Source organism: Amblyomma mixtum, chromosome 2 (genome assembly GCF_055824585.1).
Source record: "Amblyomma mixtum isolate Tamu chromosome 2, ASM5582458v1, whole genome shotgun sequence".
In the NCBI taxonomy this organism is placed as follows: domain Eukaryota; kingdom Metazoa; phylum Arthropoda; class Arachnida; order Ixodida; family Ixodidae; genus Amblyomma; species Amblyomma mixtum.
Genome location: NC_143013.1, coordinates 282782211 through 282798387, shown reverse-complemented (window position 1 = coordinate 282798387; position 16177 = coordinate 282782211). Strand labels below are relative to the sequence as shown.

At 50.0% G+C, this 16177-nt stretch overlaps 1 protein-coding gene across 6 annotated transcripts in view; it reads left to right on the top strand.

The window, feature by feature from the left end:
* Positions 1–16177, top strand: part of RapGAP1 (Rap GTPase activating protein 1) — a 209558-nt gene that overhangs the window by 180207 nt on the left and 13174 nt on the right. For all 6 annotated transcript variants that reach the window (XM_089574188.1, XM_089574190.1, XM_089574189.1 and 3 more), the window contains 9 exons: positions 2634–2740; positions 3178–3256; positions 3347–3400; positions 3826–3909; positions 5885–5985; positions 7392–7521; positions 13377–13534; positions 14342–14507; positions 15451–15759. In XM_089574188.1, the coding sequence (XP_089430314.1) occupies positions 2634–2740; positions 3178–3256; positions 3347–3400; positions 3826–3909; positions 5885–5985; positions 7392–7521; positions 13377–13534; positions 14342–14507; positions 15451–15759 (1188 nt within the window). The remainder of the gene's footprint in view (positions 1–2633; positions 2741–3177; positions 3257–3346; positions 3401–3825; positions 3910–5884; positions 5986–7391; positions 7522–13376; positions 13535–14341; positions 14508–15450; positions 15760–16177) is intronic.

Here is a 16177-nt window from a genome sequence, read left to right as displayed (position 1 = left end):
GCGACCCAGGTTGCTCTTCCCGAGCAGCCTCTCGCGGCCAATCACGAATTTAGCTGCATCTTGCCACGGTGGGCAGTTTGCTCATAATCCGGTGGTCAGGTTGGAATGACGTCACAAGGTTCGCACCGCGTTGCGCGTGACGGCGGTCGCTATTTCCGCACGCACAGACCCTTCTAATGCCATCTGTCAGCCGTTCAGGCTCCGGGGACAGTTTCGGTCGTCACCAGCGCGATAAAAGCGAAACGCAGTATTGGTGAATCACGCAGACAACCAATCACGTCTCTCGGAGCAATGGGAAACACTGACGAGGTGTTGAGTTAGCTCGTTCGAGAACTATGGAACGATGACCAATAGAAGTAAAGCACTGATATTTTTACTGCATAAGTTATGAATGTGAAATAAATTTAAAAAAATACAAATTCGTTTCCGTGACAAGGTCTAGCAGGGCTCAATATAGAGGCTCATGTGTCCGGATGCATACGTCAGGTGGACGACTTGGGTGGTAGCCCATACTGCGCAGATGAGGGTTGCGTAATGATCAAAGTTCGGAGGGAGAGCGCCAAAAGTTGATCTGCGCTGCGTCACCTCCGGTTCGGAAGCGGGGTAAATGGGCATGTCATAGCAATGGTTGGTTGGTTGGTTGGTTTATGGGGTTTAACGTCCCAAAGCGACTATGGCTATGAGAGACGCCGTAGTGGAGGGCTCCGGAAATTTCGACCACCTGGGGTTCTTTAACGTGCACTGACATCGCACAGTACACGGGCCTCGAATTTCTCCTCCAAAGAAATTCAGCCGCCGCGGCCGGGATCGAACCCGCGTCTTTTGGGCCAGCAGCCGAGCACCATAGCCACTGAGCCACCGCGGCGGCTCAATGATTGCCATCTTGAAAACAAATACATGAATACACAGCCCTGCAAAGCCCCAGCGGACGCTTGCGTTCTAGGCAGTAGAATTAGCTAAATAATAAAGATATTAATCTATGTCATTGCCATCATGGACAAGCGCAGCTATAGGAGAGAACCTTGGATGCGCCAGAAAGTGCTATTATAAATAAAGTTTCGTGTAACAACTGCTTACAGCAATCATAGCAAACTTTTTAACCTTAATCTTCTGGTCACAGAAGAAATATCATCAGGTAGTTGGTGAAATGTTTGGGAGCGTAATAACATAGTAATAATTCTAATTTGAACAAATGGCGCACACCTTTACAATAAGTTGCGCCCGTCAGAGCTAGCGTGAGGCTTTTTGGACTTGGCCCAAGTTGCGAGCCTCAGTGTATCCTGCTCGTTAATCATTGCAAACAATTATATACCGTTACCTTTTTGGTTTTGCTCTTATGTTTTACACATTCATGTATTTTCCACTCACGCAATAACAAGAAGAGCGTGTGAGCTATTTCACTAGACCCGCCGCGATGGCCCAGTGGCTTTGACGTTCTGGTGCTGATCCTAAGGTCGCCGGTTTGATCCCGGCCGAAATACAAAAAAGCGCGTGTGCTGTGCGACGTCAGCGCATGTTAAACAACCCCTGGTGGTCAAAATTATCCGGAGCCCTTCACTATACAGCGTCCCTCATAACCTGAGTCGTTTCGCGACGTTAGAATTCTACATGTCGCATTCCATTTATTTGAATGAGTAATTTTTTAAAATATCAGATAGAGTTGTAGAGGTGTCAGAAAATACATTCAAGAAAGAGATGCAAAATGCACTTCAGAAAAACACAGTTTTATAGGAATAATAACAATAACGAAGATGATGAAAAGAAGAAACCTATGAGGGCAACTGATAGCCGGGACAGCAACCATACTGCTTCGCGGCGGGACAGAAAGAATAAAGGCAGATTTGCTGCGAAGCATAAACAGAGGCAATTATAGAAGGTCTGCGCAAAACAGAGCAAAACCAAAACGTAACCGGTCCTCCCGTGGCGCCCCGCAGAGAAGCACGCGCGAAACCGGTCAGGAGCCTGGCGCGCATATATAATCTTTGAAGATTACTGTCATTTCGGGGATTACTGTTGCGAGCGCCGTGTCGCGGCGGCTGATAAATGACCTGGGTGGACGTGCTGGGCGAGATAACGCGCATGCAGTGAGTCGCGCATACCTGGGGGGAGGGGGGGGGGGGGGGATGCGAAAGGAGGAGGGACAACGGTGCTACGGACGGCCCTCGAATGTGGAAAAACGAAACGACGAAAAGATGTAATAGCTAGAGTGCAAAGAGCCTTATTCTTACCTAAAGTGGTCACGTCGTCTCCTGTATTTTTTTCTTAAGAACCTGGAAACAGCGGGGTCACCTTAGCCGCATTACATCCCCCCCCCCCCCTCCCCCATGACGTGAAACTTGGTATGGATCCATTTTGGACGGTTTTCGTTGATTTTTGAACGTCAGCCTTTGGTCCTTAACTGAGGCAAATTATTCTTTTCCTTCAGAGATTTAGTCAGTTTTAAACGTTTAGTTTATAAGTGATTTGGTTGGAGGCATTTGTTTATCCGGTTAAATGCAAACGAAAGTTTTTAAGACGCACTGGTGTCGTACCAGGCGTTACGGTTGACGCAACCGTCTGTGACCTAACACTGATGTTAACCAAGGTGACACGCAAGAGCTCTTATGTAACTCTTCCCTTATTTTAATCCTTAGGAGCAACTCAATTACGTCGGGAGAGATGAAGCTTCGAATATCTTCATCCTATCGCTCAAGTTGGAATCGGTGGAGGAACCAAACGATCACTACAGGGTCATACTCAGGTATGCACTGAGCTTATTTCGCGAAACATATTTCTTTTATTGCGATAGCACTAGGAGCCGCATGGTGCCAAAATGCGTCGTCGGTGATAAAATTCGCTCATAGGCTGGAAACAAGTGACGTCACCAAAACGAAGCCTTCCCATTGGCTACAGGGAAGTTATGTCACCAGACCGGTATTGGTGTCACTTCCGGTAAAAGCAGCAACGTACCCTAATGCTATCGCATTGCCAATACATACTGGAATTAACTGTCCCTGTGATTTTTTTAATGGAAATTTTGATGATGATGATGATGATGATGATGATGATGATGAAATGATACTGTTTATCGAGCCCCCCAACAATGCCTTCTGGCGATGTAGGTGTTCTGAATAAATAAATAAAAACGTGGTGATCAAAAAAACCAAATTATGCTTTCTTGTTGCGCATTTCTTCCAGAACAAAAGATGGCATTGCTTGTGAGCTGATTCCAAATGATCCAAAGACGGAGCTTTGGACGGCTGCCCGTCTAGTAAAAGTGCGTATTGCGAAGCTCTCGTTTCTACGAACTGCACACAGTGCTATGCCCGTTTTTCTAATGCTTCTGTTTTTCACGTTTTGTCAACAGTCTCTTCGCGAGAGCATCAACAACGTGGTGCTGCAACCGGTATTCTTTCCAAAGGTATTGCAACGGCTTCGTTACATGCATGTTTAATATATATATATACAAGTGTGTGTGTGTGTGTGGGGGGGGGGGGGCAGCGTCATTGGCGTAAACTGAACAGCTTCGCTTTGCACATGGAACTTTCGTGTCACTCATGGACCGTACAGCCACGATCAACGTAAAAGAAAACAATTAGGAACTAAATTTATTTTTATGTCCACGTTGACGCCGAAATGCATTAAACAGGTTATGTAAACTATTTCAGGCACAAATAAAACTTCTTTGGACTCAAATTTGGGCAGGGTCCCTGCGAACGATGTTGCCGCACAATCATAAAAATATTGCTCTTTCATATGGCTTCAAGTTCGAATTGTGTATGCAATGCGCTTTAAAAGAGTTGCGCTTCACCTTTCTCACGTTTTCTCACGGCTTCTTTCACACAGGCTTCCGAACTTCTGATGGCATTCGACGAACAAGTTCTAGTCCACGAGTACAAATTTGGAGTCATTTATCAACGGGCCGGTCAGGTATGGACAAGGCAAATTGCGTCTGCGTGCTGGTTGCGTGGGAATGCAGACAACCTCGAGGCAAGACGGGGGTCTTAGTTTGAGACAGAAAGTCAGCCCCATCAGTTGAGCAAAAAGAACCGTCGTTTCCCGGGCCGCCTTATAGTAGCGGGACCCACTTTTTCTTTTTAATCCGTGCAGCATTTGCATTTGTGAAGGGAGTAATTACTACCCCAATTAAGTGGGAGCTTTGCTCAGGAGAACCCCTATTATTTTATCTCAGGAGACTGCTCCGCTGGCGTAAAGGGAGAAGAGGGAGCAAGGAGATTACGGAAGTCGTCTGCAATTAGCATTTGTTGTAAGAAGGCTGAAATAAAAATGTAATAGAAATTTCATATCGGCGCGCTCTTGCTAAGAGCGCAAAACAGCGCTCTCCGCCTTTGAAAAACAGTAGTTTTGTGTGTGAGAGACTTTCTCCTGACCCAAAGGCATCTGTGTTGTCTTAATGCGTCGTTACTCAAAACTCCTAATTTGCATGCAGCTGAGACATTGTTTGTCCCCGGGTGGTCCAGAGCCATAGCAAAAGCGGGGACCTGAGCATGGTGATGATGATGATGATGATGTCGCGCTCCCGAGAACGCGCCATCTGTCGTCACGTTATCCAAGCTTGCATTGCTAGTGAGAGCGCATGTGGGATAGGAGGGCGGTGCGGTGTCCAAATACAGAGGGCGCTGCGAAAGAGTGAAAAATTTCAACGCCTTTCCGCTTCCGCTTTTTGACGCGATAGCGTTAGAGGCCGTGCTACCGAGAAAATCCGGCGTCGGCGTTGCCGGCGTTGTGAGGGAAAAAAATAGGGTGGCGTAGCGTGGTCCAGGTTGCCACATGCCGGGGAAGCAACCTAGATGGCGCCACCTAGGTCACGTGACCTTGTGCTGTCATCGCAACCTGCCCACCGGATTGTGAGCAAACCCACCACCTCTGGCAGGTGGCAGTTAAATCAACGGTTAATCACTATAGGTTGCTCGGGAAGAGCAACTTTGCTCGCACAAGCCGCACCGGCGGTAGTGCCTGCCATCTCAGGTCTGTAGCGCATCTCTTAAAAGTTGCACCATTGCAGAAGGAGTGGTATGGGGACATCCAGGGGTCGATGAATTTAAAGTGAAGAAGCACTAATTGCGCATATATGGGCGTTAACTCATTAGCACTATCGCATCATATCCTTAAGCGGACCTTATGTTGCCCCACTAATTTGTTTTTAATGATCGATATACAGAGCTTGAAACTTTCGAGTAGTTCAGTTTTAAAGGCTTCCGTTAAACTATACATCTAAGCATCACCGTCTGGATATACTTGCTGCCAGTTACAGCTTTCGAATACGCGTATTGCTGTTCTGAATGTATTTTTGAGTGCCCTAACTTTTTTATACGACTTGAAAAAAAAAAAACAAAGCAGTGGTTTGTCCCGCAATTTCTTTCCTTCTTTTTTTTAAAAAAACAGAACGAACGTCGTTGGTGTGTAACCTTTGTGCAGCGAAAATCGCTTTGTCTTGCTTCATTAATTACGCCATTTGGAACCTCATTCAATGCCGCGGTCACTTAATTAGTGGGAAGTTTAATGTCGCTAAACCCGCGTGACCATTTTCTGCTGACAGCGCTGAGAAACACGGAGAAAAAGCGAGAGAAGGAGGGAGAAAGTAAAGAAAAAAACAGGTAACAATGTGAGTGTGTTAATTTAAATTTATAGTAGGATTGGGACTACAGCGCACTTCTTTCTGTTCGTGCAGGCTGTCTACGGTTTCGGAGAGTGTAATTGGACTCAGTGAGGCCTCAGATAGAAGAGAGATAAAAACTAATTAATGTCCTAGTCTGAGCTCCTTTGCAATACCACTGCTGCTGGCGTTAATAAGCATTGTTTTCTTCGTGTCGCACGGTGTTCGAGTTGTAGCCTGTGGACGAATATTCGTTTTTTGTTTTTCTTTTCGCGCTCTTATTTGCAGACCAGGGAAGAAGAACTGTTTGGAAACCGCCACCACAGCGCCGCCATGGAGGATTTCCTTCTTATGCTGGCCGACAAAGTCACACTCAAGGACTTCCCAGGGTGGGTAATCGCAAGGAGTTTGGATGTGATGCATAATTTTACACAGCTTTGAACAATCTTTTGACACTTTATAGACATTTGATTTTTTTTAAAGTTATGTATAGACACTGCTTATGGACTCTTTGGGCAGCCTGTGGACGTACGGTTTTGCACTTTAGTAGGCTCTTGTCTGTTGGGAGTTTAAAGATACTTCAGACTGATGAAAGTTTTCAGACTAATGAGCTTTCGATCACTGACATGAAATCTCTATAGACTGTCTGTCGACACTTTTATGGAAGGTCTTTTAGACAATCTTTGGGCTCATAGCCTTGCACTGCTGTAAACTTTCGTACCTTGCTTGTATCTCTCAGTGCACAGTCAGCAGGCTATGTCCAACTTGTCTATTAACTTTTCTATTGCGCTCTAGCAGTGTGCTTTGCATTGCGTCAGCGGCGTCTTGTCTACCTCTGGGCCCCGGCGTCGGGCAGACCTCGCGGGACTATAGCCGTTTCACTTCAAGCGAAAAAAGTCATTTGTAAAACACTGCAACTGCTTAGCTTCATATATTAGTGCGAATTTTCCAGCCTGCGAACGTAGTAGGAGGCATCGTTAGAAACCGCTGTAAGTTTTAAAAAAAACTCTGGAAAATGGGAGTTCTCACTGACATTTTGATATGAGAGAGCTCGTCAAGAACTACGATGCTTGGCTGAAATTTTTTGTTTGCTTCATTTTGCTTTTTGTGGACCTCAATTCTACTAATCGTATGTATGATCTGAACTGATTTCTACGTAATTAAGTAGTAGGCGTGTACTGTTGAAACATTCAAATCCACGTTGAAGCTCGCACCTATTTACTGGACACACACTGTAGCTCGTCACGCTATCCCGTACTTAATTTTTTTTTTTTTTGTGCTGGGTTACTTGTCTGGGGGGGGGGGGGGGGGGGGGGGAAGGAAAGCTTAGATTACTAAGGACTGCTGGATTCTTGTACACACGATCACTTGACTCGTGTCAGTTTTCTGAGCCTTGAACCTCGAAACTGCAAACCCGGCTTAACACTTGCTTCGAATCCAGTCTTGATTGCTGCGCTGCTTGAAAGCGCCGATATACTGTGCCTTCCTGCATTTAAATCGTGAAGCTTTTGATCGTCAAAATTACGCCCGGTCGCGATCAGCGTATGCGTTCAGCGCATTTACTGCTCGCTCTCGTTTCTTTATTTGGAGTTAGAAATGTTTAATGAGGGTAGTTTAGATTTCACGTTTACCATGCATCTCCGGTAATGGAGATTATAACTACCCATGTCCGTTAGCTCCTCGCCACTGCGTCGTCTCCGCATGCATTGTGCACCTCGGTCACGTGGTGGGAGGAGAGCCAGAGTTTTCTGCCCCCCCCCCCCCCCCCCTCTTAATTTCTCGACCGCGTGCTCAGGTTCCGCGGCGGCTTGGACACCCAACACGGCCAGACGGGTCAGGAGTCCTTCTACACGTCTTTCAACGGCTGCGAGATCATGTTCCACGTCTCCACGCTTCTTCCCTACACCGAGGGAGACGTGCAGCAGGTGACCTTGACCTACTTTTTTCGTGTCCGCTATGTGACCTTGACCTACTTTTTTCACGTCCGCCATGTTGAATAGACACGCGCGCTCTAATTACTGATGTTTTCTTTTGTTTTGTAATGATAGCTGTATACGGAGCTTTAGCCGCAACAAGGCATTACTAACAGCGTTGAACCCTCTGTCTATTAGTAGTAGTACCCAAGTTCTAACCTGTAGCGCCGCTCATTAAATTATTGCCGGTGCCAGAGAAGCGTTGGGGCAGTGCTTTTCATCCAATCAAAACAGAAGTGGTTATTAAACCGTGACATTAACGAGCAAATGCGCTTCGATCTTAGTTCTGTCGACAAGACCACACCTGAATAGAGAGCACCTCTTGAGAGGAAAGGCCATTGTGGTGACTGCACAGCCATCACCCCGGGTCGAGATTAATTGGCTTCTCCGGCGCTTCCAACGAGCCGTTGTTGGCACCATTGTATTTCGTGACGGTGTCGTACCAGCGAGCGACTCTTGTAATTTTCTTTTTCTTTGACTGCCTGGCGTCAGGTGACGCTCGTTCGAGCCCGCAAAGGTCAAGGTTACGGCGCCGAAGACAGCCGAACGGAATTCGTAGAAGGCTAGGTCCCCCGCGAATGCCACGGAGTCTTGTTAGGGAAGGAGCGAACAGGGCCCGAACTATACGACGAGGATAATTGATGGGCAGAGGCGTTTCGCACTGAGTCTCGTCTCTCTAATGAGAGCGCTCTACCGTTGCCGGGCGCCAACAATGACTGTAATCAGGGGACGCCTGTGAAGCCAACGCTTCGTTAGCGGAGGGGAAGTAGGTTGACTGCCGACGGAGGAACGACTTGGGGGGGGGGGGGGGGGGGGGGGTTACTGTGCTAGCGTCTTCGCGCCTGCTTCGAATTCCTTAGTCTCTTCCTTCTTCGCAGGTCGAGAAATGTTGTTGCTATTTCTTTTTGGACTATTCTTATATTTTAAGATTATGCGTACCGTTCATTTAAATGAATGCCTGTTCATTAAAATATATAGCTCGCGTTAATGCTGCCATATTTGGCACAGCGTAGTATCTCATTATCAGAGTTTTGACAATGCGTGCGGCGGCCTTTTCTTTCGGGTCAGCTTTCGTCCTTCGCCCAGTCTTCGAAATGTCAGGAACACTCGGTGTTAAGGAATCTAAGATTCGAAAGTTTTAAAGTTCCTGAAATGAGGATGGCTGGGTTGGATGGGCTGAGTGCAATGAGAAAGTATGGAACGACCGCGTCGTAAAGGAGGACTGTCAAGTTTGTACACTTTGAAGCTTAGGTTCGGAAGGGAAGGCCGAAATGTTTCGGACGCCTAATGAGGAAAGATGAGAACTGCGTCGGCAAGGAGTTGGAGAGGATGGAATTTGTAGGAAATAGGAAACGGGGGGTAGGCCTAAGGAAGGCTGGCAAGACGTCATAGCGGGGCATTTCAAACCGAAGGAACTGCAGAAGGAGTTGATAGATTATGTAGAAAAAGTAGATATAGCTTGGTAAAGCAGCGTTTCAAAAGTGGAGCACTGTTCACGAAGAAAGAGTTGTTATATATGTTCTCTTTTTGTGGGCTTTCTCTTTGAGCGTTTGCCCCGCCGCGGTGGCTCAGTGGTTACGGCGCTCGGCTACTGGCCCAAAAGACACGGGTTCGATCCCGGCCGCGACGGCTGAATTTCGATGGAGGCGAAATTCTAGAGGCCCGTGTGCTGTGCGATGTCAGTGCACGTTAAAGAACCCCAGGTGGTCGAAATTTCCGGAGACCTTCACTACGGCGTCCCTCATACCCTGAGTCGTTTCGGGACGTTAAACCCCATTAAACGAAATCAAACCAAATCTTTGAGCGTTGGTGAACGCTGCATCTCATTGTGTGAAATAGTAGGCCTATGCGTTACATTTTCTGTTCGCTTGGCGGTGACCTTTGTGTTGTGTCCCCTTATTGCTTTTGTGTGTGTGCGCCCCCGCGTCCTCCTCCTAACGACAGTTCGCATCCTCCTCCTAACGACCACTCAATCCTCCTCCTAACGACCGCTTGCCCCTCGTCGCACGCTGTCACCAGATGCCCCCCCACGGTGCGCCCCCGCACCCTCCTCCTGTTCTGGGAAGCCACTCCCTCCCGTGGACGCTTCTCAGCTCCCTCCTTTCTTCGGGCGGCCAGTTCGGCTGCTGCCTCGGTCGACGCTGGTCGCACCCTCTTCAGCTTTAAATAAACGAAGTCTAAAAGTACCGTGTGCGTCTTTCGCTGCATTCAACACAGCGACCGGACACGACAGTGGCGACGAGAAAGTGGATTCGACCCGCGCTACGCAACGCTATTGACAAGCCATGGCTACGCGAGGGTTTCCCAATCAGATACCAGAATTCAACGGCTCATCGTGGTCATCGTGGGTTGGACGCCTTCAGTTCTACTTTGAAGCTAACAACATCACAGACCCAGCCTTGAAGAGGGCCAACCTGCTGACGCTGTGCGGGGAGCAGACCTACGATACTGTCTGCGCCCTTATTCAGCCAAGCACACCAGCGGCAGTGTCTTACGACGACATCGTAAAAGCGCTGCAAAAGCACTACGACCCAAGGCCATCCGAGGTCTACAGCCGGGCTCGCTTCCAACGACGAGATCAACTGGGAGGAGAAACTGTGAGCGCCTACGTAGCCGCGCTCAAGAAGCTCGCTGCCGACTGCAATTTTGGAACGCTGTCGACAACAGCTACCGGGCAGGAGGGAGACGCAGCTTCTTCTGCTAACACCACCATGCTTCCCTTGGACGTGATGTTACGCGACAGATTTGTGTGCGGACTGAGTGACGAGTCACTGCAGCAGCGCCTGTTCGCTGAGAAGGACCTCACATTCAGCAAAGCTTACGACATCGCCGTTCGAGCGGAGAGCGCCGGTCACCAGCAGAGAGGGATTCGCCGGAACACCGAGCCGGTACACCAGACAAGCAACCAGGTGCGCAAGCCTTCTGTTGTTGTAAAATCGGTCAAAAAGGCACAACGCTGCTGGCGGTGTGACGACCAACACAACCCCCAGGGATGTCGATTCCAGTCAGCCACGTGTAATTTTTGCCACAAGCGAGGGCATATCGAAAGAGCATGCATTACGAAACGGAGACTTGCCAAGATAAAGTCACCTTCCCAGCCTAATCACAGCGTCAACGCCTCAGAGAATACGCCGCTATCTGATCTCCATGGAACAACATCAGCAACACCATCTGTGTTGTACGACCTGAACACCATGAATCTCGGCACGCGACCGAAGATTTTTACAGAAGTAAGCGTACATCACCAGCTGATTAAGTTCGAGGTGGACTCCGGCGCAGCCTGTACTCTGATCAGTGAGGACACGTTCCGAACTTCATGGCCATCTGACGCACCCGCCCTGCAACAAGACGACACGCACCTGCGAACGTGGTCAGGACAGAATCTGCCACTATTGGGCTCTGCCAACGTGCAGGTTAACTACAACGGCCAGACCCATACGCTACCTCTGCTTGTTGTGAAGGGCACAGGATCAAGCCTTCTAGGGAGAAATTGGTTTTCTCCACTAGGCGTGATGATATGCGGCAAACATCAAAACGCCGATGCGCTAAGCCGTCTGCCACTGACGCAACTGTTGACGAACCATTTCCACTAGGAGACGTTCTGATGTTCGAAGCACTGCCAGAACCTCCGCTTACAGCAGGCACAGTTGCAGCATCTACGCAGAAGTGCGCAGCTCTCCGGCTAGTTTACACAGCTGTTCAACAAGGCAACGTGCATAAACTCAAAGGGGACAACTTCGACGCTTACCGCAGGCGAGCTACAGAGTTGAGCACCCATCGCGGCTGCATCATATTTGGGTCCCGAGTTGTGATGCCGAGAGAACTACGCGCACAAGCTATGTCTCTCATCCACGCCGGACATCGGGGCATCGTTGCAATGAAAAAGTGTGCCAGAAGCTACATGTGGTGGCCTGGCATTGACAACGACATCGAAACAGTGGTGCGAGAATGCAAGCCTTGCCAGAGCAGCCGGAGCGCCCCGCCGAAAGCTCCTGTCCCAGAATGGGAAAAGCCAGACACACCATGGCACACACTGCACATTGATTTTGCAGGACCAATTGAGGGCTGCACTTTCCTTGTGGTCGTAGATGCCTACACAAAGTGGCTTGAGATAAGGCAAATGGGACAGACGACTTCGGCAGCAGTCATTGACAACCTCCGATCACTATTTGCAACGTTCGGCCTGCCGCGCAAGGTAGTGTCGGACAACGGAACACCGTTTGTGTCTGCGGAGATCCTCAAGTTTTATCGCGACAACGGGATCTCATCAGTTACATCGGCCCCCTACCACCCAGCGACAAACGGACAAGCCGAGCGCTACGTAGCCGAGCTAAAACGCGCCCTTGAAAGAGATCAGACAGGCTCGCTGCAGCGCCGCCTTGCGCGCTTTCTCTTCAAGCAGCACACGACGGTTCAGAGCACAACAGGCGAGACCCCCTCGAAAATGATGTTCGAGCGTGAAATGCGAACCCAGCTCACAGCCATCCTCCCCGAGCCAAAGGCAGAGACGTTCCGGGAAGAAAAAGCAATTCCGCGCTGCGGCACGCTTAATGAGGGGCAGCGCGTCCTCGCCCGACAGTTTCTGAAAAAGCCACGCTGGGAGGAAGCTACAATTGTCAGACGCATAGGCCTGCGCTCTTGGCTCGTCAACATACATGGCACAGTAGCACGCCGACATCTCAACCAGCTGCGTAGATTTACGACGCCGTCTGAGAGCTGTCCGCCAGCGGAGAGAACACGTGCACCATTTTCCCACATAGCCTGGCACCTCTTCCCGGAAGAAGAGACTTCGCCCAGGACAGACCCAGGAGACACAGCGAACAACAGCCAGCCTACAAGTGTTTCTCCCCCGAGCGCACAAAGCCAGCGCGCCTCCACGCGTGAGCGCCGACCCCCTGCACGATACCAGGCAACTTTCTAAGGGGGAAGGAAGTGTTGTGTCCCCTTATTGCTTTTGTGTGTGTGCGCCCCCGCGTCCTCCTCCTAACGACAGTTCGCATCCTCCTCCTAACGACCACTCAATCCTCCTCCTAACGACCACCCGCATCCTCCTCCTAACGACCGCTTGCCCCTCGTCGCACGCTGTCACCAGATGCCCCCCCACGGTGCGCCCCCGCACCCTCCTCCTGTTCTGGGAAGCCACTCCCTCCCGTGGACGCTTCTCACTCCCTCCTTTCTTCGGGCGGCCAGTTCGGCTGCTGCCTCGGTCGACGCTGGTCGCACCCTCTTCAGCTTTAAATAAACGAAGTCTAAAAGTACCGTGTGCGTCTTTCGCTGCATTCAACACAGCGACCGGACACGACACTTTGTTAATAAACTGGGATATTAGTTAAAATGTCTCCGTTGTCTCCCTCAGCTGTGAAAACAAGCAGCAGTTCTACCAGTAAATCACCGGAACAACAATCCCTGTCCAAGTGTGTTTGGGCGGTGAGCTCTTTTAGAGACTCTTTTAGAGGCTAACAGCTGTCGGCACCACGTAAAACGAGTACATGTCAAATAAACAATGGCGATGTGTCCAGCGGAGTCTGAGCAATACAGAGTACACATCACTTCACTGACTGTCGCGTGACCTTTTTATACGTTGCACGTCTTTTCAAAAATACAATAGAAGCGCACAAGTGAGCCAGTGTCAACCCGAGCACGATACCTTACGCAGTACACAGCACCAAACCGACATCAGCCCTCATAACTACGATTGAGTTGCGCAAGCAACAATGATTTCTGAAATGCGTTTTGCAAAAGGACGCGAACATTCGAATTAAATCCTACCAGAGGGAGCCTGACTCCCCAACCTTTACCTCACGCAGCTCCAGCGCAAGCGGCACATCGGCAACGACATCGTGGCCATCGTGTTCCAGGAGGAGAACACGCCCTTCATGCCCACCATGATCGCCTCACACTTCCTTCACTCGTTCATCGTCGTCCAGCCCATCAGGACGGGCCGCCTTCACCTCAGCCGCCAGAGGTGAGGATGACTCCCTGCAGTCGCTCTTCGGCCACGCTGGAGTCACGGAGCCTCAGCTTCAATCACATGCCACCTTCCGTGGTCAGCCTCTGGGAAGACAGGGAGAGGTGTCAAGAAATAGCTTTACATGTCCCTTTACAACATCCAGAACCACAACGTCTGAATATTTGTCCTGCTCACGAGTGCCTGGACCGCCCACTGCTGATCCGACTAACCTACCAATTTCTATAAATCATGAGCTCTGTACATCTTGTGAGTTCACTATGCTCGTAATGCCGTTTTTCCTCGCTTAGTGGTGGGCCATGTGACGCCGGATGCGTTCTTCGCTATGCCGGAAAAATGGTACCGTGCGATGAAGTGACCACGCCATTGGTAGCCTCTCTGAAAGTATAGTCACCGCCAAGATGCTCTAAAACAGGGCGCATTACGCATGCATTCCTGCATTAGGACGGTCCAGGCGGAGCACGAATTAGGTCGCTTTTTTTTTTTTAAGAAGGGGAGGGGAGCGGGGGGAGGGGAGAGGATTTCATAGGGCATATCCTTGCAATCCTATCCCGTCGCCTGTGCGAAAGGCAGTGTAAGTTGTTTTTCTAACAGATGAACGGTACGTACAATACACTCCGCCTCCTGCTGCGGGCGGGGAGATATATTACTTTTATTCCTTTTCTAAACGCCCAGACTAATGAATGTATCCGTCAGGGTAGCGTGCAGTGTGTCGGGAGGACGGCGTTTCTGCAGCGTTGGCTGTCTTGTGAATGACGGCTGCATGCAGGCGTTGTGGCGACGGTACCGGTTCCTCTGGCGCAGGTACCGCGTGGCGGTGACGGCGCGTCTGGACGTGCCCTTCTTCGAGCCCAAACTTCCGGTGCCGGCCGAGTTCGATGCCGGGCCGGAGTTTCGGGAGTTCATCTTGCAGAAGCTCATCAACGCCGAGAACGCCTCGTACCGTGCCGAGCAGTTCGCGCGGCTAGAGGTTAGTCTTATCCTTCCATTCTCTAACCTCTTCGAAACCACCATCGTTCCGCGAATCGATGCTCTCTTTGCGAAACGTAATCTGTACAAGTGTTGTTCGTGATAACTTTAAAGGAGTTGTATAAAAGGAAGGCAAGAGGGTTTAACCAGACTTGTCTGGTTTGGTACATGTGTGCGGAAAAGGAGAAAGGGAAAATAAAAGGAAGAGGAGAGAAAACGGGATGCAGATAAGGGCATACATTGCGCACAAATTGATTGATTGATCGATCGGTTCTAAATACGCTGTAGTGGTGGGCTTCGGATTGATTGATTGGTCGATTGATTGATCGATCGATTGATTGGTCGATTGATTGATTGATCGATTGATTGATCGATTGATGGATCGATCGATCGATAGGTTCAAAATACGCGGTAGTGGTGGGCTTCGGGTTTATTTCGACCACCCGAGGTTCTTTAACGGCCACTGTCATTTGGACACACCGGCCTTTTGGCGCGAAAATGAGTGCATGAACGAAGACTATAAGCGGTATTTCTGGCCTGTAGACTTCATGCAGTGAAACGGAAGTCGCTTAGCTCTCTGTACCGTGATTCAACGGCTAGACGCATTCAGTGGTCCGGTCTCCCTGTCGATTGGAGCATTTGTGGCGTTGGCGATGTCGTCGCCTTCGGACAAAATTAGTGCAATATGGTCACTTCCGTCCTTTGATTAATTAACTCCAAGCCGACGCTATTGGGATCACTTGCGATGCGCTGATACCGCAATTTTTAATTGGTTCTTTTTTATTAGATGCTGATAAGCTGCGCCAACTTAGCCAGCAATTAGTTCTCTTAAAGTTTCTGAGCAAGGCTTTAGTTGCCGTTCTTCTCCTCTTAGATAAATAGAACTTTCTGACTCACCTGCGGCAATGTCATGCCGTACTGGGAACACTCCTTCGGCGTCGCAGGCCCGCACCCGGTTGTCGCTGCTGCAGACGCTGCACGATCAGCTGGTGTACAAGACGCAGGAGTTCTCCGGCAGCGCCAGCTTCGTGGTCGGCGACGAGCTGGACGACGGGGCCGCCACGAACGGCGGCTCTGCGGCGGCGGCGGCCACCGGGGCCAGCTTCCTGGACGGCTTCTTCCGCAAGGCGCTGAGCGTCAAGATCCGCAGCCAGTCGGTCGAGTCGAACCTGGCCAAGCGCTCCTCTTCCAGCGCCAGCAGCAGCAGCCTCACCAACACCGTCATCGGAGAGAACACGCCGCTCGCTACTGGGGTGGGTGTCGGCCTTTGCACATTCACAGATGCGCACCTTCGCAGATGCGTACCTTCACGTATACACTTTCACAAATAAACACCTTCAGGACACTCACCTTTACCGATACATGCCGTCATAGGCACTTGCCCTAAGAAGAACCCACCCTCACTGATGCTCATCCTCACTGATGCTCATTCTCACTGAAGCTCATTCTCACTGAAGCTCGCCCTCACTGAAGCTCGCCCTCACTGAAGCTCGCCCTCACTGAAGCTCGCCCTCACTGAAGCTCACCCTCACTGACACTCACCCTCACTGACACTCACCCTCACTGAAGCTCACCCTCACTGAAGCTCACCCTCACTGACGCTCACCCTCACTGACGCTCACCCTCACTGACGCTCACCCTCACTGATGCTCACCCTCACTGAATCTCACC